The sequence below is a fragment of the Trichosurus vulpecula genome, chromosome 3, assembly GCF_011100635.1.
Source record: "Trichosurus vulpecula isolate mTriVul1 chromosome 3, mTriVul1.pri, whole genome shotgun sequence".
NCBI lineage: Eukaryota > Metazoa > Chordata > Mammalia > Diprotodontia > Phalangeridae > Trichosurus > Trichosurus vulpecula.
In genome coordinates, this window is record NC_050575.1 from 392,545,833 (window position 1) to 392,568,555 (window position 22,723).

A 22,723-nucleotide genomic window follows, 5' to 3' on the forward strand; every position below is an offset into this window, starting at 1 on the left:
ACAGAGCTAACTTCTTGCTTCTTCTCTCCTCTCACAGAGCTGCGCCCTCCCCCCGCCCCAGTTTAGGCCCCCATCACCTCTTGCCACAACCTCCTAACTGGTCTCCCTGTGCCAATGTCTTCTGTCCTCCACACAGCTACCGGAATAATCTTTAAAAAGCACAGGTCTCCATGTCACTCCTGCTGAGAGTGCAGGGGCTTCCTATAACTTATAAGATAAAATAGAAATCCTTAGGTTTGGCATTTCATCTGGCTTCAATCTATGTTTCCAGGCATAGCCCGTTATTCTGTCCATACACTCTATGTCCTAACCAAACTGGCCTGTTAGTGTTCTCTAAACTTGGGGTTCTGTCTCTATCCCCAATTCCTGAAATGCACTCTGGGCTCCCCTGAGGCTCTTAAAATTCTTGGCCTTCTTCAGGGCTTGGTGCTGATGCTACAGCTATGCAAAATACTTCCTGATCTTCCTAATTATTTGTTCTCTCTTTGATCTCAAATTATTTTCTGTATACCTTTTGACCCAGCAATGTCATTACTAGGTATGTACCCCAAAGAGATCACAAGAAAAGGACCCATAACATACAGAAACCTTTAAGCAGCCCTTTTTGTGGTGGCAAAGCCCTGTGGTTGTCCTTGTGCTAGACCAAAATGACATACCAATGCCAGGATCAACGTACCGTGTGTCTGATCATTGTGGATCAGACAATACAGACTTGGAAGATTCTGCTGCAGGTTGGGAACAGACGGTCTGAACGAATATTTGAGCTGGAAATGTCTCTAAATTTGCACATCTTGTGTTTCTTTTGAGCTACTGAGCATAGGGGGATGCCCATCAACTGGGGAATGGCTGAACAGATTATGGTATATGAGTGTGATGTAATACTATTGTGCTATGAAAACCTGGGAGGACATGGATGAACTGAAGCGAAGTGAAGTGAGCAGAACCAGGAGAACAACTTAGAAAATAACAACAATATCATAAAGATAATAAACTTTGAAGGATTTGGTAACTGATCAACACAATGATCTACTACAATTCCAGAGGACTCATCATGAAATATGCCGCCCATCTCTGGATACAGAACTAACAGACTCATGATGCAGATTGAAGCCAATTTTATTTTCCTTCTCTTTTTCCTGACATAGCTAACGCTTGAATTTGTTTTGCCTGACTATAATATATTTATAATGGATTTTGCTTTTCTTGCCTTTTCAACAAGTGGGGCAGAAAGAGAGGAGATGGAAAGAATTTAGACCTGAAAATAAAATAAAATTGAATTTACAACAAAAAAAATTATCATGAGTATACCTAGCTATTCACATATTGTGTTTTCCCAGTATAATGTAAGCTGCTTAAAGGCAGGGACTATTTTTCAGTTTGTCTTTGTATTCCTGGAGCCTAGGCAGCTAGGTGGTGCAGTGGATAGAGTGCCTGTCCTGAAGTCAGGAAGATTCATCTTCCTGAGTTCAAATCTAGCCTCAGATATTTATCATGTGACCCTGGACAAGTCACTTAAACCTGTTTGCCTCAGCTTCCTCATCATTAAATGAGCTAGAGGAGGAAACAGCAAACCATGCAGTATCTTTGCCAAGGAAACCCCAAATGGAACACAACTGAAAAAACAACCAAACAATTCCCAGAGCCTACCCTGGTCTGTCTTTTGCATGTAGTAGGCACTTAATAAATGCATGTTGGATAAGAGGTGGTATATAGCATTTTAAAAATAATGTTATTTTTGTACCGGAGGTATAGTGGAAACTAACTAGATCCAAGGGTTTTCCTGAAATGAAACCCTTTCAGTGGTCTGAATGAGAAGAACATTTCTTGTGTTTTTTACATGTGCAGCTCATTCTTGGTTGTCAATTGGGGGTGTTTCTTTAATATTGTACAAACACTTGGTATTTGACAAGTTCTTGCACATTTTTCCTTCCTACAAATATTTTCCCATCATAAATTCTAGATGTCACATTTTTGGGGGTCTTTTTCCTTGAAATTCACTTTTTGCCTTAGGCTTTGTTTCTCGGTTGAACAGAGCAGGCAGTATGAGAAGACTTGATATTCTGTATTGGTCAGGTTTCTTTTTCACTGTTGATTTCTTTTCTCTGCTTTACTTCATTTCCATCCCTCATTTTATTTGCCTCAACTCCCAACAGGGATCACTTCTACCCCAAGGTATCTCCCAGTTACATCCTATGGTGTCATTGAATTCTCAATGCAAAATAAATTTTAATGCACTATTCACAAAAAATTTTAAAAAAGACAAATTAAGTCCTGGCTGGACAATTTGATTGTGAAACATCATGGTGTATAATATTTGTATCACTATCATTTCCTTGTCCTAAACTGTAAGGAAGAACTTTGCCTGCTCCTTGCCAGTATCCCATACAAGTTCTGACATTCTATCAATCGATTATGGCAAATATGCTGTTATTTGGTGAACACAAAATTCAGTTAGAGCACAAAGAGCTCATCCTTCATAAGGCATGAGCAATTTTTCATCTCAAGAAATAATAAATAGTTTCTCTCATTGAAAGTAATTTGGCTCCCAATAGGACTAAACGAAGAGATGGACAACTCAACAACTCGCATTTATTTCCCCAACAGAGCCTCTGGGACAAAAGGGTCCTGTACCACTTGGGACTCTTGTCTCAAAAACTTCCTAAAGACCTTTCCTTCCCTCCCTTCCACCCTCTCCCTCCATTTTCATTTATAGTGAACTTTGGAAGAGAGATAGACCCAGTTTATTGTTCCTCCTGAATGGAGCCACAGGGCAATAAAGTAGATTTAGGGCTGGAAGGAAAGGTCCTTCAAAACCATCTGGTCCAACCTTCTGAATTCCCAGATGGGGAAACTGAGGCCCATGATCACACAGCTAGTAAGCGTCATACGTGGGATTTGAATACAGGCCCTCCGACCCAACTTCCATTGTTTTTGTCACTGCACCACACTACCTCTAACAGAGTTCTCAAACTCTGAGAAAGGAGGGAAGGCAGAGAGAGGAAGGGCTTAGAGGCAGATGTCTGACCTGCCTCAAGCTGATGATGTTTCTGCCACCATCTCCCCTTGTCCCGTTCCGTCAGCTGGGTTAGACTCTTCCAGGTTTTTTTCCTGCCTCGTTTTATCCAAAGTCCCCTGGGTGAGACTTCCCACCTCCTCCACCCTCTTTCCCACCTCTGTAGATCTTAGCCAACCTTCAAGCTCTGCCTGAAGCTCAGTATGAAGTCATCACTCTCTCCACACAGATCTTTCTCTCCTTTGTACAACCCGAGTTTGTTTCCTATGGCCCTCATTTCAGGGTTTAGTCACATGCTGGCTCTTGTATTACTGCTACAATGCTCACCAGGTCTGTGTTCTCTGCCCTCCAGGTTGGTACACTCGGGCTCGGGATGTAGGTCACCATCCATTGGATCTGATCTTACATTTGCCACCAGGACGGGTTCCCGTCAGGGCATCGAGATGCACATGTTCAGGGTAGAGACACATCGGGACCTGTCGACCTGGACCCGAGTTCTTGTACAAGGTTGTCATGCTGCAGCTGAACTGATCAAGGAGGTCTCACTAGGTATCACTGATATTTCACTTACGATAGTAATTAAGTGATTGTAGCATGCTTTACTTTCGTTTGAGCTAATGTCATTGTCACATAGACAAATCTTAAGTGTGTGCAGAAATATGTTCTTCCATTATCACTTCATTAAAGTAACAGCATCTTGGCAGCGTGAAGAGGTGATATTGGAAAAAAAAAAAACTTCTCTGCCTCTAGTGACATTTTCCCAAGTTCCATAGATGTCTTTATGCCCATGGTTAAATGTTCATTGTAAAACCTCATACTAACATTTTCTTTATATGTTATTATTAATTACCCTTTGGATACAACTTACTGGTTTACTTTATTGAACATTGAAATTCATTCATCCCTGGGTGGAGGGTTTTTAATGTAAATGTTGTATGGGAATCTTTAAAATGGTAACATATGACAAGCCAGATGGCTGTAGGGACATAAAGAATTCAGAATGTCAGATTTTTAAAAAAGGAACTCTTCACTCTAGGGCTGACTTAAAAAATATATATATATATTCCAATGAACTTCCAAAGTTCTTTGTGGAGAAAAATTGTAAGGATCTGGTACAGTCTGTTTAAGCGCCCTCTAGTGGTTAATATCAAAAAATGAAAATTTTACTTTTAAAAAAAATCTTCATTTATGTTTGTGTGAACGTGTGTTTATTAAGTGCTTGCTATGTGCAGACCATCGAGACTGCCTGATGTTCATTACGGGAGAAATGAGACACGGAAGGGTTCAGCTGCAAGGTAGATGAGGGGCTCAGTGGTCCTGAGGGTGTAGCTTTAGGTAAAACAACCAAAGGGGTTTCATTTCAATAAGTACTTATGCCAACTAACTTGTGTTAGGCATAATGTCAGCAGCTTAGACTGACAAAATTACACACACACACACACACACACACACACACACACACGCACACACACACACACACTCTCTCAATGCAGGTGGCCTATGGAAAAACTAGTATAGCCATACAGTGAAAAGGATCCTTCCCCATACTTGGAATCTCCATCCCCAGCTTTGTCGCTTACCAGCTGTGCAATCTTTGCAAGTTTAGCCTTCTTGACCCTCAATTTCTTCATCTGTCTCCCAATGCATCCTGGGCCATCTCTAGTCATCCTGGTGAAAGCAGGCCACTGGACCCAGATGGCTCTGGAGGAGAGAGTTAGGCTGGTGACCTTGCACAGCCTTCCTTCACTCAAATCAAAGGGACTGTACCTGTCCTGCTTACCTTACCACTTTTTGCAAGGATGAGAAAGTATATGTGAAAGTGCTTTGAAAAACCTCAGAACTCGGCAAAGATTAAGGTCGGTATTCCAATGACCCATTTCACTGACATGGAACCTTCCCACACCAAGGCAGAGCCCACCTGTCTAGGACTTGCTGGCTTCAAGCCACAAGGTGACAAAGTAAGTGTCAGAGGTGGGGTCTGAACCTTCACCTTCCTGACTTTGGCTCTAGCCCTCTATCCTCTATCTATCTAGCCCTCACCACAGATAAAGGGACTGATTCTTCTATAATGACATTTATTTAAGCCACAGTTGTAATGAACAGCACCATAAATTTCTTTTAACCAGAAGCTAAAAATTATTAAGCAGTTTTTCAAAAAAGAAATGTTTTGTTTCTCTTCCTTAACTTGGTTAGTTGGAGTTTACCCTTGAGGAAAATTTACACATATTGGGGTATAGCTACTGAGTCTTAATAAAGCCTTTCTACATAACTCAGGTTGTACAAATAATCTACCATCTTGTAGTTAATGAGCAATCAATTTTCTTGTCACAATTCGTTTTCCTTATCTGTAAAATGAGAGGGTGGAAGAAATGATTTCTAACGAACCTTTCCATTAGCCATAGTGGATGGAGATCTAGCCTAAGACCTGATATAATATGGATTCCATTCTAGCCTCTGACAAGTCCTAGTACATGACTCAAGGTCAGTTCCTTCACAGTAAGATGCAGACAGAGGCCAAACATAGAGGAGGTAGTGTCCTGTACCTAAGAAAATCCACGTTTAATAAAAGTTATCCATGAGACTTGTAACTTCGCTAAAGAATTCATTAGCCTGTCCTAGAGAGAATGATAATTAGAATTGCTCCTACCTTGAGAGGTCTGATTTACCTTTTGATTTGTATCACTTAGTAAAAAATGATGGTGTGGGTTTTGTCAACCATACCCTATTGCTAACTAAGTTGGGTTTATTCTTTTCTTTCTCTGTAGCACAAACCCCCAACTCCAACCAGATCAGCCTCCTTCTGTTCCCTAGTGAGTCATCCTCACTCCTGCCTTTGCCACAACCATCCCCCCAGCCCAGCTTCTCCCCTTCTCCCTCCCCAGCCCCCTAGAATGACGTCCTAGTTTCTTCTGCCTGCCAATCCTATGCAGGTGGTTGCCTACAGACCTCCAGGACATTCCCCTTCCTCCCTCTCTCAATGAGTACAGTCTCTGCCTTACAATCTTTCTCTCCTCTCCCACTCCTATCCTCATCCTAGTAGACTTCACCCTAACCTTAAACCACCCTGACCTCCCAATTCTTCAGCTTACTCATTTGCCATGACCTTCTTCTCAATCACAACTGCACACAGAGATGGTCATACCCTGGATCTTGCCATCACCCACAAATGCACCACCTCTTTTTCGTGAACTGTGAAATTCCTTTACTTGATCACAATCTATTGGCATTCTGCCTTGAACCTTGAACCCTATCTTCGTCCACACCATGACCTCCAATTCCTCATCACCTCAGTTCTCAGTTCTTTCCCAGACCTACCTCCCCTGCATTAGCCACACTCTCCCTCTTTTCCCATCTTGAGCCTTTAGTAAACCAGATCAACTATACACTTTCCTCTTCTCCTGGGTCCTTTACACCCCTCTCGTCACTGATTGTGCCCTTCTAAATCCCAGCCTTGGATCACTCTCACCATCTGCTGCACCTCTTCCGACTGTGTCCACTACAAATTTGTTATATAAATCTCAACTGGACCCTCACTGCTGCTTGGCAATCCTGCTATATCTGCCTTATCAACTCATTCTCCCACTTTTCACAGAACCTCTTCCAAAACTTCTCATTCCTCCTCAAGCCTCCCATGGCTACCCTTCACCTCACCTCTCCAGGGAGAACCTTGCCTCATATTTTACTGAAAAAATTGAGGCTATTTGGTGGGAGCTCCCTCTTCTCCCCCTCCTCCTTATCTTCTATCACCAGGTGCCTTCTGCCCTTGATTCCTCCTTCACTCCTATCTCACAGGATACTGTTCTCTCTTGGTTTCAAGATACCTTCTCTCTCCTGGTTCTCCTCCTGCCTATCTGACTGTTCCTTCTCTGTCTCCTTTACTGAATCCTCCATCAAGTCATTCCTACTAACTATAGGTGTCCCACAGGGCAGAGTCCTGGTTCTTTTCCCCCCTATATTTCATTTAGTGAGCTCATGGATTCCCATGGATTCAATTATTTCTATGTAGATTATTGTCAAATCTGCTTATTCTGCCCCAAACCCTGCTCACCTCCATTATCACATCTTCAGCTGCCTGATATATATCTCAAACTGGATGTCCTGTGGACATCTTATACTAAACGTGTCCAAAACTAAACTCACTTTTTCCCCCTAGACCTTTTCCCTTCCTACCTTCCCTATTACAATAGAAGCCAACACCATCTTCCCGGTCCCCTGGGTTAACCTCCAAGGAGTGGTCCTGGATTCCTCACTACCTTTCACCCCCATATCCAAGCTGTTGCCTGTCGAATCACCTTGAAACATCTCTTAAATATTCCCCTTCTCTCCTGACACTGCCATCTCTCTAGTACAGGCCCTCATTAGCTCACATCTGGATTATTGCAATAGTCTGCTGGAGGAGGGGGGAGTTGTCTGCCTGCCTCAAGTCTCTCCTCCCCCAAAAAATCTGCCCTGCATTCAGCCACCAAAGTGATTTTCCTAAAGGACCATGTCTCTCACACACACACACACACACACACACACACACACACACACACACACACACCCCTCACACCCCTCCAGTGGCTTCCTAATGCCTTCCGGATCAAATAAAAATTTTTTGGTGTTCAAAGCCCTTTATAACCTACCCTCTCCCCCACCAACCTTGCCAGGATTCTTACAACACACACACACACACACACACACACACACACACACACACACACATACACACATACATACACATGTCCATACTCTACAGTCCAGTGACATTCTCCACCTTTCTGTTCTTCACACAAGATGCTCCATCTCCCAACTCTGAAAATTTTCACTGGCTGCTTTCCCTCATGCATACTATGCTCTCTCTCCTTATCTCCACCTCTTGCCTTCAGTTAAGTCCTAGCTGAAATCCCACCTTCCATCAGAAGCCTTTCCCAACCCCTCTTAATTGCAGTGCCTTCCTTCTGTTCATCATTTCCTTTGTTTTCACTTTGTATCCCTAGTGCTTAGTACAGTGCCAGGCACTCAGTAAATGTTTATGAACTTACTGACCTATCAATGACCTCTCTTCTTTCACGGGCCAGCCTAAATGACCTCCTTCCACAAGACCTTTCCCCATGACTCTGGCTGCCATCACTCTATTCTGACACCCTAGTGCACTGTGCCACCATTCATTTTGATACATTTTATTATTTTGTATTTATGTCTGATTTCCCAAGTTATAGTATTAACTCCTTGAGGCCAAGGACTGCTAGCACCTGTTTGATGTTTAATTGTTTTGAATTGGATCATATGTCAAAGCGAATATGGTGGTCTCTTTTCTGTATTAGTAGAGAATTCAGTGACCAAAATGAGACCTGCGCTGGCAGATGCCAAGTAAGCAGTGACTCACTGAGGTTTGAGAATATGTCGCCTGTCTCCAAATCAGGAGAATTCTCCAGCACTCGATAGTGCAAAGTTTAAACCCTCCTAATCACGCTTTCATGCCTATTTTCATACAGGCTGCATAATGAATGGCCAGGAAGTACGACTCACAGTGCATTATGAGAATGGATTCACGATCTCCCGAGAAGGAGGTGGCCCCGGCACTGTGTTATATCGATACCCCTTTGAAAAGTTAAAAATGTCTGCTGATGACGGTATCAGAAATCTGTACTTGGATTTTGGTGGTCCTGAGGGAGAACTGGTAAGTGGGATTGGGGAAATCATTTTAAAAGTCCTAGAATCTTAAATAAAATAATGGAGATAAGGTAGGAATGAAATAAGCATAGTATTACCAGATGTCAAATTACAATATGAAGTACTGATCACAAAAATTACTTAATACTAGTTTAATAAAAAATAAGCAGCTAGGTGGTGCAGTGGATAGAGTGCCGGGTCTCGAGACAGGAAGATATCTTCCTGAGTTCAACTCTGGCCTCACACACTTAATAGCTTTGTGACCCCATTTGCTTCAGTTTCCTCATTTGTAAAATGAACTAGAGAAGGAAATGGCAAACTACTTTTACCTTTGTCAAGAAAACCCCCAATGGGATTACAAAGAGTCCAACACAGCTGAAAACAAAACAACAACAAAAAAAGAAAAATAGCTCAGTGGAAGAGAATGGGTAAGCAAGACCCAAAAGCTACTGAAAAGGGCTGTTGTGGGTTCTGCAAACCTAAGAACACTAACTCTAGGGGTGAAGGTAGGAGGAAGAATTCCCTATTTAATAAGAATTGCTGGGGAAAATGGAAAATACTTTGAGAAGTTGGGTTTAAACCAGCATCTTAAACTATATAGCACAATAAACTTTAGGTGCATTTGCCACCTCAATATAAAAGGTCACATTAAAACAGTTTACAATGAGCATGTGAAAAATTGCTTCAAATTACTAAAAACAAATAGAAGTGAAAACAACTCACATGCTTGAAAATGACAAAAGATGGTAAAATATGTGAACAGTCAATGTTGAATGGTTTGTGGGAAGACAGACACCCTTATGTTGACATTGTTGGAGCTGTGGATTGGTCCGGCTGCTCTAGAAAACAGTCATGCAGGACAAGCCACTGACCTGTTCATACCCTTTGATCCACTGATTTTATTGCTGGGCAGATACTCCAAGGAGGACCAAGATAGAATGCCTTTCATAGCAGCACTTTCTGTGCTAGCAAAACACTGACAACAAAAGGGGCTTTCATCATTCGGGGAATGGCTGGACAAACCATAGTACAGGAGTAATGGAATGGGATACTCTTAACTTCACCTGACAGGAGGCTACATACAATTTTTTAGTCTTTTTTCAATAGCAGTACATTCCCTTACTTTCTGATTTTGGGCTACCACGAAAAGAGCTTTTACAAATATTTTTGGACTTATAAATTATTTTCCTCTTTGGAGTACAGACACAGTGGTTGAGGTATCCCTGGGCCAAAGGGAACTATTCATAGTTTAGTGACTTTGGGGATATAGTTCCAAATTGCTTTGCAGAATGGGTGGACCAATTACACTATACCTCCACCCACAGAACACAAGTGTGCTCATTTTCTCTGAGCCACCTTTTGTCATTTTCATTTTTTTGTTGTCTTTCCCAATCTAATGGGTGTGAACTGAAACCTCAAAATTGCTTTAATTCGCATTTCTCTATTAATGATTTGGAGTATTTTTTCACAAAGCTATTTATATTTTGGATGGCTTCCTTTGAGAACTGCCTGTTCATATCTTTTGACTATTTATCTACTGGCTCTCTTACAAATTAATTTCTTACATATTTTGTAAATGAGACCTTTCTCAGAGAAACTTGCTGCAAGGATTTCCCACCCACCCCCAATTTGCTGTTTTCTTTCTAATTTTAGTTGCTTTGGGTTTTGTTGTATAAAAGCTTTTAAATTTTACCTAATCAACAATTGTCCATTTCAGCTTCAGTGAGACTCTCCATCTCAGGCAGATAAGCTGAAACCCACCAATAAAAAACCCATTTCAGCTTACCTGCCCATTTTTCTTATTTTTCTTAGTTCTTATTCATGTATTTGAATACCTATTCTTGTCGATGGAAGTAAAAATAAATTTTACTTTTAAAAAAAAGTAAAAAGAATAGAGTCTTTGACAAAAGGTTTCTGTTGAATGCTGATGCTAGTGGCCCTTTTAAAAAAATAAAACAGAACTATAGCCAGTACTAATATTGGTGATCTGTTAAGAAGGAGCAGTTGAGATTTAGTCATTTAGTTGCCAAGGGAACTCTGCTTTGAATGGAAATAGTCCGAGGGCTGTGCCCACACAGCATGACATGGTTTCTCATTTGCCTTCTGTCTGTGGAAGGATAAGGCAGCAGAGATGTTTTCTTTTGGAGGAACAAAGCAGGTAGGTGGAAGGCCCAGAGGCAACCCAGAGATAAATGCTCTGGAAGTAAATGCGCACCTTTGCTCTTGTAGGTGGTCTGATGGTTCCTCATGCCAAAGTTGCCCTGATGTTCCAAGCAGAAGCAGTGAGCCCTTGAACCTCAAGGGAAAGATAAGGATGGGTACTGGATTCGTGACTTGATTGCTGTAGGGAACTTCCCATATGAAGAAGCTCCCTCTATCAATATAAGCCAGCACCTCTCTGCAATTTCTAGTGTTCTAGGAGCTGCCTAGAGCCCTGAGAGCTAAAGTGAATTAGCTGCCCAGGGTCACAAGGCCATTTTGTATCACTGGTGGGCCTTGAACTCAGGTCTTCTAGGCCCCAATGCCAACTCTCTGCATTGTACCACAATTCCTCTATAAGGATAAACTCCCTATTGAGATCAAGTTGTGAAGGGCTCTGGAAACTAAACAGAGAAATGACCATTCTAGAATAGAGTTAATAGGAAGCTACTGGAGTTTATTTGTTGAGGAAGTGACATGGTTGGTTCAGGGTTGAAGGAAAATTGAATTGTGTAGTCTGAATTGGAGTAGTGAAAGACTTAAGGCAGGGAGACCAACTAGGAGACTATTGTAATGATCTCAGCGAGAGGCGCTGAACTCAGGTCACAGTTATTGGAATGGAAAGAAGAGATGAGATGGAAAAGTGTTGTGGAGGCAGATCCAGCAAGATCTGGCAACTGGCTGGATATGTGGGGTGAGGGAAAAGGAGGAATGAATAATACCAGAGTTACAGATTGGGAGATTGGACAGATGGTGAGGCCTCGGACAAAAATAGGGACTTTGGAGGAGGAAGAGGAGGGGAGAGTTTGGGGGAAAGAGAAGTTCAGTTTTAGACAAGTTGAATTTGAGATGTCTCTGGGACATCCATTTTGAAATGGCTAATAGGCAACTGGTGATGTGGTTACAACTCCAAACTCGAGAGAGGACAGGGCTGTGTATGTGTGTGAGAGAGAGTGTAGTCGTCCGCAATAGATATGACAACTAAACCCACAGAAATGATGAGGATGCCAGAGAAGAAGAGCTAGGGACAGAATATCAAGAACACCTTCATTTGGAGAGCATGATATGAATGATGAGCCAGCAAAGGAGATTGAGGGGAGCTCAGGCAGATAGAGTGGAGAGAAGAGAGTATCCAGGAGGAGAGTGCAGTCAGTAGTATCACATGTACCACCTGTGTCAGAAGGATGAGTCCTAAGAAAAGACTGTCAGACTTGGTGACTGAGGAAGCATTGGTGACTCAGGAGAAAGCCATTTCAGTTGAGTAATGAGGTTAGAAGCCAGATTGCAAAGGACTGAGAAGTCAGCAAAAGGAAAGGAGGTAAAGGCTGGGTGTATGGACAGCTTTTTCAAGGAATTTGGATGAGGAAGTGAGGAGAGATCTAGAATGAGAGAGGGATGATAGAGTCTAGTGGTTTCTGAAGACTTGGTCATGTTTGAACACAATAGGTAAGGAACCAGTGGATGGGAAGAGGTAGAAGACTGAAAGAGATGGAGAATGCAAGCTGTTGGAGAAGGCAGGAGGGGATAGAAAGGATCAAGGCATGGCCTTGCAAAGGGAAGGGTCGCCTCTTTGTCAGACACTTAGGGAGAAGAGATGTTGTAATTGTAGAAATCATTCTCCTAGTTCTGCTCACTTCAAGCTGTATCAGTTCTTAGAAGCCTTCCCAATTTCCAATGAAACTGTATATTTTGTCATTTCTTATACAAAAATACTTCGTTATATTCATATACCATAATTTGTTTAGCCATTCCCCAATTAGTGGGCACCCCGTTAGCTTCCAGTGTTAACTACTATGAAAAGAGCTGCTCAAAATATTTTTGTATGTATCTACCCCAAAACTTGCTTCATTTAAATTTACTGTTGGTTAATGGTTCTTAAGTAAAATAAATGATAAGATTATAGTATTTTTTCCCTAAACTTCAGAGTATTATTTACTTCTTTATATATTAGCAAAAATATTCAGCAAACATTTGTTAAGCAAGGCATTGTGGTAGGTGTTAGGAATAGAAAAATGAGAAAGGATGCAGTCTTTGTCCCAAAGAGCTTATATCTATTGTAAGAATATCTTTTACACACACACACACACACACACACACACACACACACAAGTGGAGTTCAAAGCAGCGAATGATGAAAGTGAAAGGGCCTTTGGACAAAATAACGTAGGAGATTTTGAGGAGAGAGGAGACACTTTCTCAGGGGCCTTTGAGCTGACCGATGATGAGAGAGGGGCCCCTGGTGGAGATAAGGGTGGGTGCCTTACCAGAGGACTGACTCTAGATAACATTTTATTTTTATTTTTATATATATATATATATATAAATAAATCACACCTGCTCCGTCAGAGAGTACTAACTGACTTGTGTGCTCTCCCCACAGACCATGGACCTGCACTCATGCCCCAAGCCAATTGTTTTTGTGGTGCACACCTTCTTGTCAGCCAAAGTTACGCGCATGGGCCTGCTGGTGTGAGCCCAAGGCCGCTGAGCTCTGAGCATCACAAGGAGCACCTCCACCTCCGAAGAAAACAATTAAGCACAAAAGAAAGCTGCTTCTTTTGCTCTCTCCTACAGCATCAGTGCCTTGACAAGGACCTGCAATCACTGCTAACCCAAAACCGTGTTCAGAGAACATCCTGGGATGATGAGCCACCACATTCAGGAACTCCCGTGTTCTCCCTGAGGTCCCTCCCTAGTTAGGGATAGGGAGGTGTGACTTCTGTGACTGTAGAATGATGAGCTATTTTCTGTATATTCTCTGTGTTCATCATCTGTTTGTGTTTGTCTTTCTTCTCCCATAATGGGGTGGGGTCATGGTTCTGCTTTCCAAATATGAGCAAATAGTGGAGAGACATTTCCCTTTTTCCTGAGTTCGTGGGCTTGATTTGGTGCCCAGCCTCGCACCCGACTTCTGTGCTGGACAACTCTCCCCACCTTTTCTTTGCAAGCAGGCAGTTGGCTTTGTGGCCATTTCAGGGGCTCCCTAAGCTTTGGTGGGAGTTCGCCATCACCTGCATCGTGTGAAGCCTCAATCTCGGGCCCCACAGGTGTCCCTCTCTCTGTCATGATACTATTGCTGCATCCCCACCATGGCCACCCTCACCCAATTTACCTACCAGGTTTTATCACTCAAAAGTGTTTACTTAATAGCATAAAACCTATGAAATGTCAATTTAGTTTGCCATATATTTTTAACCAGCACCTAGCAGAAAGAATATTGGAGACCAGGGTATTGCAAGGAAATATCTACTCATTTCAGTTTTTGGGTCCCCTCCTTCCCATTAATGTTTTTGGAAGGAACAGAGGATATTATGGTATGAGACTGACTTTAAAAGAAAATCTTTATTTTATACAAAGCCATTTTTTAGTGGCTTACCAAATGTGCCTTTGGTCAAGATGGGTCAGATGTAGTTGAATATCATCACAAGCTTCATTAAAGGAAGGTCATCCCAGTTTTAAAGAATGCTTCATTAAGGTGAGCTTCTATGGCTGCATTTTTGGCAGCTGGCAAGCCTCCTGTAGAGAAGACAAATCTGGAAGAATTGCCATCCGGTTTCAGGAGTGAACTTTGGAGGAACAACCAGCCCATTTGCACAAATGCTATCAGCAATCCCATGGGACTATCTGATCCCAATGCAGTCTCTGCAATACATGGGCTGGTTCATCCTCCACAAAGTGATACAGAAAAAAAATTATTCATCCTTAGCAATGTCAAGACTTAGTGTTGCCTCATAGCCTGGCAGATGCAGTGAGGCTCTAGAATAGCCCTCTGGCATTTTTGAAGTATTCTTGACATTACTCCAAGGAAACAGAACAAATAAGGTTGTTGGGTTTGTGGTATTGTAAATCCCTCTCTTCCCCTAATCTTAACAGGGCTACATTTATGAAAAATGGTTAAAAATAAGTATTAATGCCAGTCATCCTGAATCTGAAAGAAAAGCAGCAGCAGAGGCTCACAACTGGCCTGGGGGTTGACTCTGGCAGATTGGCTGAAATTCAGAAAAGGGCAGATCTACGATCAGAGAGCCAGGCTAGCAGGTTCTCATTGGAAAGCTCCCTCCTTTCATCAGGGAAGTGATGGAGAAGTGGGCATCTCATGAAGTACCCCAGGAATGAGCATTTTTGAAATGGTTATGAAGACTGGACACATGTGTAGGGCATAGTGGTTGCCTCTTGAGCAAGCACAGGCCAGCTCCTCCCCCAGTCTACTGCCCTACCCCTTTCCATGAGCTGCCTCAGCTCTTGCATAATTCTCACGTGATGGGATGAGGAAGGTACCCTTGTTCTCTTGTCCCAGATCTATGGAATTTCTGAAGACTAGACCTAAGTTGTCCTCCCTACTTGAACTGCAAAGATACAAATCTAAAGGCAAAATAGGATTATTTATAGAATTTATGTTATTTTCAAAATCCACAGACTCATCTTAAATTGAAACTTAGAGGTTAATTGGTCTTTTAAATATCTTTTTCATCTCAAATCCAATTTGAATTTTGATACTAAAAGTCTTGGTGGCTGGGGGCAGTCAACAAGACCCAAGGATTTTTTTTAAAAGAATGTCTTGATGCCCAGATCATATCTTAAAGCAGAATTCCAGCACTTGATATGGTCAAATATAGGAGCTTGGCTCTTTTCAACAGCTGTCAAATCTCTGCACAATCCGAATATTGTTACATTGGACTCCTGTTTTCCAAGGTGAACAGAAGTTTAGCTCTGCAGACTAAAACTTCCCCAACAATGCCCTTAGATTCCTGCTTTGGTGTGGATATTTTTATATATTCTTGTTTGTTTGTTTTTTTAAAAGCCTGAGCCAACAAGAAATATTATCATGGAAACCTCTGGAAACAACCTATTTATCCTTCTTCACAAGAAGATTTTGTACAGGGTAAAATGTAACTGAGAATAAGAAAAGCCATCCCTTGTCCGTCCTTCGCTAACCCGTGATCAGATTGTGGATTTCATTCCCCCAGTTTGGGCTGCTCATACATAAATGCATCAAGGACCTAAGGGTCTTGATTAGATCTTTGCACCATGAAAGAGAAACAGAACAGAACAGAACGGAAGCCCACCCACCCACAAGACACCAGCCTCTCTGGGAAGCCTTCAGTCTGCACCTAGACACTCTTGGAGTCATCCAATCATGGGTGACTAGGGTACAGTTGGTGAGATCCCTAGCCCACAAATGGAGTGAGTGCTTTATGAAGAGACAGCCTAGATAAATGGGCTTCTAATTAAGCTCACCAAATATGGCAGATTGTTTGAAAAGAAGGCGTTGTCGCCTTTCTGCCTCTGACCACCCACCCGGTGGCTTTTGATTCCTTTCTCATGTTTGATGAGACTTGCGAAAGTACTTGGTATTCTCCATGGTTGGGCTTAATGGACCCACCGGGCATTGGATACTTCTTGTTCACACTCCTATGCAACCAAGGTGGGGGGGATTAGAGATTTTCTGTTCCACACCTTCCCCCCACATTCATGTGATTGAGTTCATAAGCCGCTGGTTGGTGAGAGGGTCTGCTCTTTTCCTCCTGTAAGCCTTTCTTTCCCCTTTTCCTCCATTTCCCTGTCCTCATCCTGGCATCTTATGAAGAAAAAAACTGAAAGGTAGGGACAGCTATTTTTTTGTAAAAGGAAAATCTTTCCTTCCAAGGTCATAAAATAGAACTCAACCTGCAAATTATTAGTTTAAAATCTAGCATTACATAGATAAGTATTTTTCTTTCATGTATGTTTACGCAGTTATTTATTAGAATAATTATAATTGTAATTATATGTAACTACCCAGTAGACCCCAGAAATTGAGGTCAAATACTGGCTATGTGCACATATTCAGAATATTATTCTAAAGGCCATTCAAGTCTTCAAAGCCATCTCTGAGCACTTTTAAAACAAGGAATATCTTATTGGTTCATATTATCCGTTCATATTATCTGCACTCTCAATAACTTTACAATTCCAAAAACTTACTGCGTAGACAGGAAGTAGAGCTATGGAATTCCTTGTTTGTTACATTTCTATTTTAAAAATTTTACTTTTAAATAGCAAATAGTTAAAGCTGTTACTGGCTAGTCTTGTCTCTAAACTAACTCTGTAAAGGTATATGTTAGTAACAAAATCTTACCTGCTATTTAACTTTGCACTTAGCTGCCAAATCATAAGTTTTCTTCAGTTTTTTTTTATTAAAAATCCATGTGGAGAATTAATAAGGTCATGTTTCTCCCAGAAAAATAGCTTTTGCTATAAATGGTTTTCGTTGGCAAGGAGGTGTGACTACATTTGAGGAAAGGTCTGATGGATTTTTTTTTTCTCAGAAAAACCTTCAGATCCTAGGGTGTAATTTATATGCATGTTAGCTATATTAGTATATTTCCAAAAATGAGACAGTCCTTGTTCATGTTTTTCTTTCACCTGCAAACTACCTTGTAAGCTGCTATGCAAATTATCTTCAAAGCCCTACCTGCTTAAAGGGGGAAGACATGTAGACTTATGCACTTTTCTCTGTGGTTTTTTTTTTTAAATCTTAGTTCTGACACTTAAGCTGAATTATGTTAATGTCTTAATTTTGGTGGCTATAAACTATTGATTTTAGATAACGTTTAAACTAAACAGTATAAATGTCCAGCATTCACTTTATGTTGCTGCCAATGCTAAATGAAACTACAGTTGATCTGTCAAGTAGGGAGGCCAAAGGTTGCTATTGAATCCTGTATTATTAAATGAAAAGTTAAATGCCAAAACTCTTTGGTTCTGAAGCTGCTTACATCGGAGAAATTCTGATTTCTATAAAATGAGGACTTCTTTAGACCTTAAGACTCTGCTTAAGCTATATTTTATGTTAAACATGACCCACTGCCCTACTGCAGATTGCTTTTTGGCAAGACCTCATATGCAATGGAGTATTTTTCAGTTAAATTTAGATCGTATTTGTCTCCTCCCCCAACCCAGTATAAGAATTCCTAAGTATAAGAATTCATTATCTGATGCCCCCATTTTAGTTAGTGCTTTTGGTAACCTAGAACTAGGTAGATCAGAGTTTCACTTCCAGTTGTGTGGTTTAAGATGCTAATTTTTTAAAAAACCACACAGTTCATAAAAATCCACATTGCTGGGCTCTTTCTTACCCAGTACTTGGTAAATACTTATGGGTTGATAAACATGTCTGAAATGATTATGGTACCACTTTAACCACTTGATTCTCTAAGGGTCTTATAAGTGATGCATGAATTTGAGTGACTTGTCCTAACAATGTTAGAGATTTATTTTATGTAGAGAATGTGTTAGAGTAGCTACTCTGAAGTCCTTTCCCACCAAAGTTGAGTTTGGCTTTTGCTACTGGTGATGCAGGTTTGGTTGCTTATCCCAAGTGAGTCTGTGCCCATATTGCAAAATCTCAGAGTTGGAGGGTTCCTGCAATATCCAACCTTGGCCATACCTGACCAAGAATACCCTCTGCAACAACCGCAACACGTGGTCATCCTGTCTTTGCCTAAAAACCTTTCAGTGAGGCAGAACCTACTGCCCCCTGAGGCAGCCCACTCTGCTTCTGGACAGTTCTAATTGTCTGAAGGTTTTATCTCACATCAAGTTGAAACATGCCTTTTTGCAAATTTTACCTATTATTTCTTGTTCTCCTTTTTGGGGCCACACAAAACAAATATGTTCCTCCTTCCACAGGAAAGCCTTCCTTTGGATATTGAAAGTTAGCTGGATGGTTTCCCCTGTCTTTTCCTTTCCAGGCTGAACTTCTTCAGTTCTCATAGCACAATCTCAAGGCCAATCATCCCAGTTGCCCTCCCCATGTCATTCTCCACTTTATCGGTGTCACCCACAGCTGACTGGTCCTTGGGTAGTCTAGTGGAGATAAGGTATGGGAAGGGCCCTAGGCCCTTCTTCCTGCCTCTCCCAATGCAACCTAAGATCATGTTACTGGTATTGTGGCTATTGTGTCGACTCTCATTGGGCTTCTATAAAGTCTACTAAATTTCCCCAGGTCTTTTTAACAAATTTCTCTCTAACCACACTCTCCCCAATTTATACTTTTGAAGCTGATTTTTTGAACCCAAGTGAGACCCCTTATACTTATTAGCAAGAATTACTTATATGCTTTAGCTTTGAAGGAATGTTTTTAGATGTGATGGTTTTATTTCAGAATTGGTGAAATTTAACTTCAGTGTCTGGTCATCTCTCCTCCAGTGCCCTACTCCACTTATGAACTTCTCCAGTGACTGAACCTGAAGTATTTTTTTCTCATTTTCCAGCTGTCCTGCCTTTGATGTCATAGTTATATGTGCCTTTTTACAGATAACATCTGGTGCTTGCTGTCTGAAGAACATAGTTACCAGTAACGGACCATATTAAAGACAACTCGACTTGTTTAAAAATGTATTGGCTAAAACTAGATATAGCTTATACTGTAGTGAGAAAGGACATTCACCGAGCATTTAAGTGCCTACAATTCACAGTAATGCATTTGGTGCTTTGGGGCTTTTTTCAAAAGAATCCAGACGTTTTGACAAATCTAGTTCATGCTCAACTAAATCATGCCTTCTCTTACACAGTAGATTTTAAGGACTTCACATCACATTTTAACCAAAGTGTTTTCCCATTTTTATGAACTGGGTATGTTGGCCAACCGAACAAAAAGGCCCAAAGTTATACTTGGGCTTTGAGAAAAGACTGTCTATCACATGAAAATGAGTGATAGTCTGAGCACTTTAAAGGAAATCTCATATTACATTAATTATGCAGGAGGGAAAAACCTGCAGGAATTGCCTCAGTGGATTCCCATCCAGTGGTAGACTTGGAGCAGAAGTAGAACCACTTTTAGCATCTTTGGAAAGGGAGGGGATTCAGGACTTGGAGAGGGATTGGCTTAAGTGACTTCAGGGATTCCTTCCAACTCTAAGACAGTTTGTTCTTTCCCACCGGGAGAAGGAAGGAAAAGCGTGGTGTGACATGTTATGGAATTTCATCTCTTAAATAAGATGTGACCAAACAAAGCAAACTGTTGTTCTGAGTGAAGAACTGTGAAGAGGAAGAGAGAAGACGAGATTCTTTTAATTTCATAGAGCAGAATTAAATATGATTACTCTTTGTTCCATCCATCAACTTTTTTCTAAACGGTGCTGTTACATAAATTCCCAGACTGACATCTCTCTCGATAGCTCCTTATTTGCATAGTAAAATGCTTCCTCAGTGATTGGTCAAAATGAAGACTGGGAAACTCAGAGAAATATCCTCCCCCCTCTTTTTTAAAGCAACTACTGGAGACATGGTCCCAGAACATGGAATGTACTTGAGAAAAGACAAGAACATTTTTAATTTATCAAAAAACATTTATCCAACCAAAGCCCTTTTTTTTATGCAAAATGCCTTATTGAGTTAAAAATAGGTTTTTCCTCTGACCTCACAATATAGATCAAGTTTTTAAATGGATGAGTCTCAGGTGTATTCAGAAAAAAATATTCCTGTTCTTGGTATAGCACATGAAAGTCATACTGGCCCTTAACTAACCCTTCATTTTCAGATATGCTAGAACTGTACATGAAAATTGATCTTTGCTTCAATGTCTTGTTCCTTACATCAGCACCCTTGGAGATCCTGGTGTTCTCCGTTATCTATAATTGAGATCTGTATATTTAGGTATCTGCAATTCATAGCCTGGGAAACATGATCTCATTCATACATTTTTTGTTTAAATGGATTTAGTTACACTTCTCATCTTCATGTAGTTACCCTATTAGAAGGCAGGAGTATGGATGATATTTTAAAATTGTATTTCCCACTTAGCACCACCGCTTACTCATAGTAGTTGTTTCCCTTAGCAAATCTGCCCTTTGGAAAGAGCCATTTTGGAATTTCTTGCTCTAATAAATGGCACCAGTATTATGTTTACACAATGAGTACAGCATGACAAACAACAGCTATTCCTTTTGGTACCCTCAACCAAAGGACTTGGGGGAAATAACCTGTGTAAAACCACTACCCAACATGGCCTGTTTGGGCTAACATCTGTGCAAATTCTTGCTCTCCCTCTCCCCGTTTTTTTCTTCCCCCCTCCTTTCCCTCATCTCCCTCTCCCCACCCCACCCCCATATTGTTCCTGGTGATTTTTAAATATTGAGACTTAGAAGATTGTAATAATACTGCTAGGAAGAATCAAAAGTATATCTTGTATTCAAATAAGACTTCTTTCCTCTTATCTTGGATCTTCTTGCTGGTCTAGGCTACCAAATCAAAATATTCATGTAAAACAGGGCAGTATTGTGTTCTTAACAATCAATCCCAGGAAAGCTTTATATGTACACTATAAATATGGATACATAGACAATACTTTCCTTGAGTTGCATATTAACTATAGCATTGTACATTACAATGAAAATGTGTGACTTAAGGGCAATATATATAAGAACATATACACCTTTGTAACCTTTATATTGTAAATAATAAAAAGTTTTGCTTTTAGATGTGCTTGTTTTTACCTTCAGTATTTCCTCTTACAAGATATCTGTTCAAATTGTTACCTGTCTCAAATGCCAGTTATAAATAGATTTAGAGCAACCACATGTTCCCAGTTAGAGTTTTAATGAGCTAATGAGTTCTTGTCCTGGTTGTACAGCTGACTTCCTGAGGACAGAAGCTAAATCATTTGATCCCTCTGCTCCTCTGTTTTCATGCAAATTATGGGAGGGAGAGGTTTTGTTTTCAGAAATGTTAAAAAGAAATAAGAATAGTTGAAAATTGATAAATGTCAATCATTCACTTTGAACATTATCCTCAATGACTGTTTGAATCCAGGCCTGTTTCCTCCCATCTTCGGGTGAATGAATGTGTGCTTGAGAAATACACTTGACTTTTAACATAAGCCTGAGCTTATTATAATTAACATACCCAATTAACAATAATTAACAAAGCAAATTTACAGCAAATCAAAATGCTAAGATGTGGTAAGAAGCTTAGTACATAAAAATGATTTTGCAGAATCAGAAAACTAGGGAACAACATCATTTAATAAACAGATTCCCCCCCCCCCCAAGTAATATTAGGCATTATGACACTGAGTGCTATTTGACAGGCCATTGCCGGTAAGACTAGTAGTTACTAATTTATAACATGATTCAGTTTACACACAGCTTGTAAGAAACATCATCATGTACTCCAATACATAATACATTCCCAAGGCAAACATAAATGACACTACCTATGAAACTGCTCCCCTCTCTTTGTTCTTAAATAATTAAGGGTTAAGTGAATCAGTGAACCCTTCTTCCCTACTAATTAAACAAAAGAAAACAAACAAAAAAAACCTCACCTCTGATTTCTTTAGTAACATCCCAGTTTGTCACCTCAGTGTAACATTTCAACTTCCCACTGGCCTTTCCCTCATGCTCTCAGTTGCCAAGTCTTGTAAACTCAACCTTTACAATATTCCTTATCACATATATAGATAGATGCCTCATCATTTTCTGGCCCCAATGCAACTATGTAGTACAGCTGTACCTCCTACAATTTGCCTCCAGGGCACACCCCCTCCGACAAATCTTTTATTAGACCTCTCAAGGTATGTCTTCCTTCTTGTTGCATGCCTATACAAGGTGTCCCAAAAGTCTTGGTGCAGTTTTAAGCTTAAAGAAAAAGGGAGGAAATGAACCTTGTAGAGTTTGTTTTTTTTAATAAATTAAACGTTGCAAACCGAGTGTGCTCCCGAGAGGTTTCTGTAGATGCTTGAGTGCTTGGTATAGGGCTGTTTTCTATCTCTTGTCTATCCCTCCTCTGCTCCATAATTACCCCAGAATGGACTGGCCCCGGCATTCAAGGCTCTCCACCATCTGGCTCTAATCTACCTTTCCAGCCTTATCT

General features: G+C 40.8%; 1 protein-coding gene across 1 annotated transcript in view; it reads left to right on the forward strand.

The window, feature by feature from the left end:
- Positions 1 to 21,285, forward strand: part of SNTB2 (syntrophin beta 2) — a 118,514-nt gene extending 97,229 nt beyond the window's left edge. Inside the window, exons 5-7 of the mRNA XM_036749561.1 lie at positions 3,366 to 3,562; positions 8,491 to 8,675; positions 13,248 to 21,285. Coding sequence (XP_036605456.1) covers positions 3,366 to 3,562; positions 8,491 to 8,675; positions 13,248 to 13,340 — 475 coding nt within the window. The 3' untranslated portion in view covers positions 13,341 to 21,285. The remainder of the gene's footprint in view (positions 1 to 3,365; positions 3,563 to 8,490; positions 8,676 to 13,247) is intronic.
- Positions 21,286 to 22,723: the final 1,438 nt, after the last annotated feature.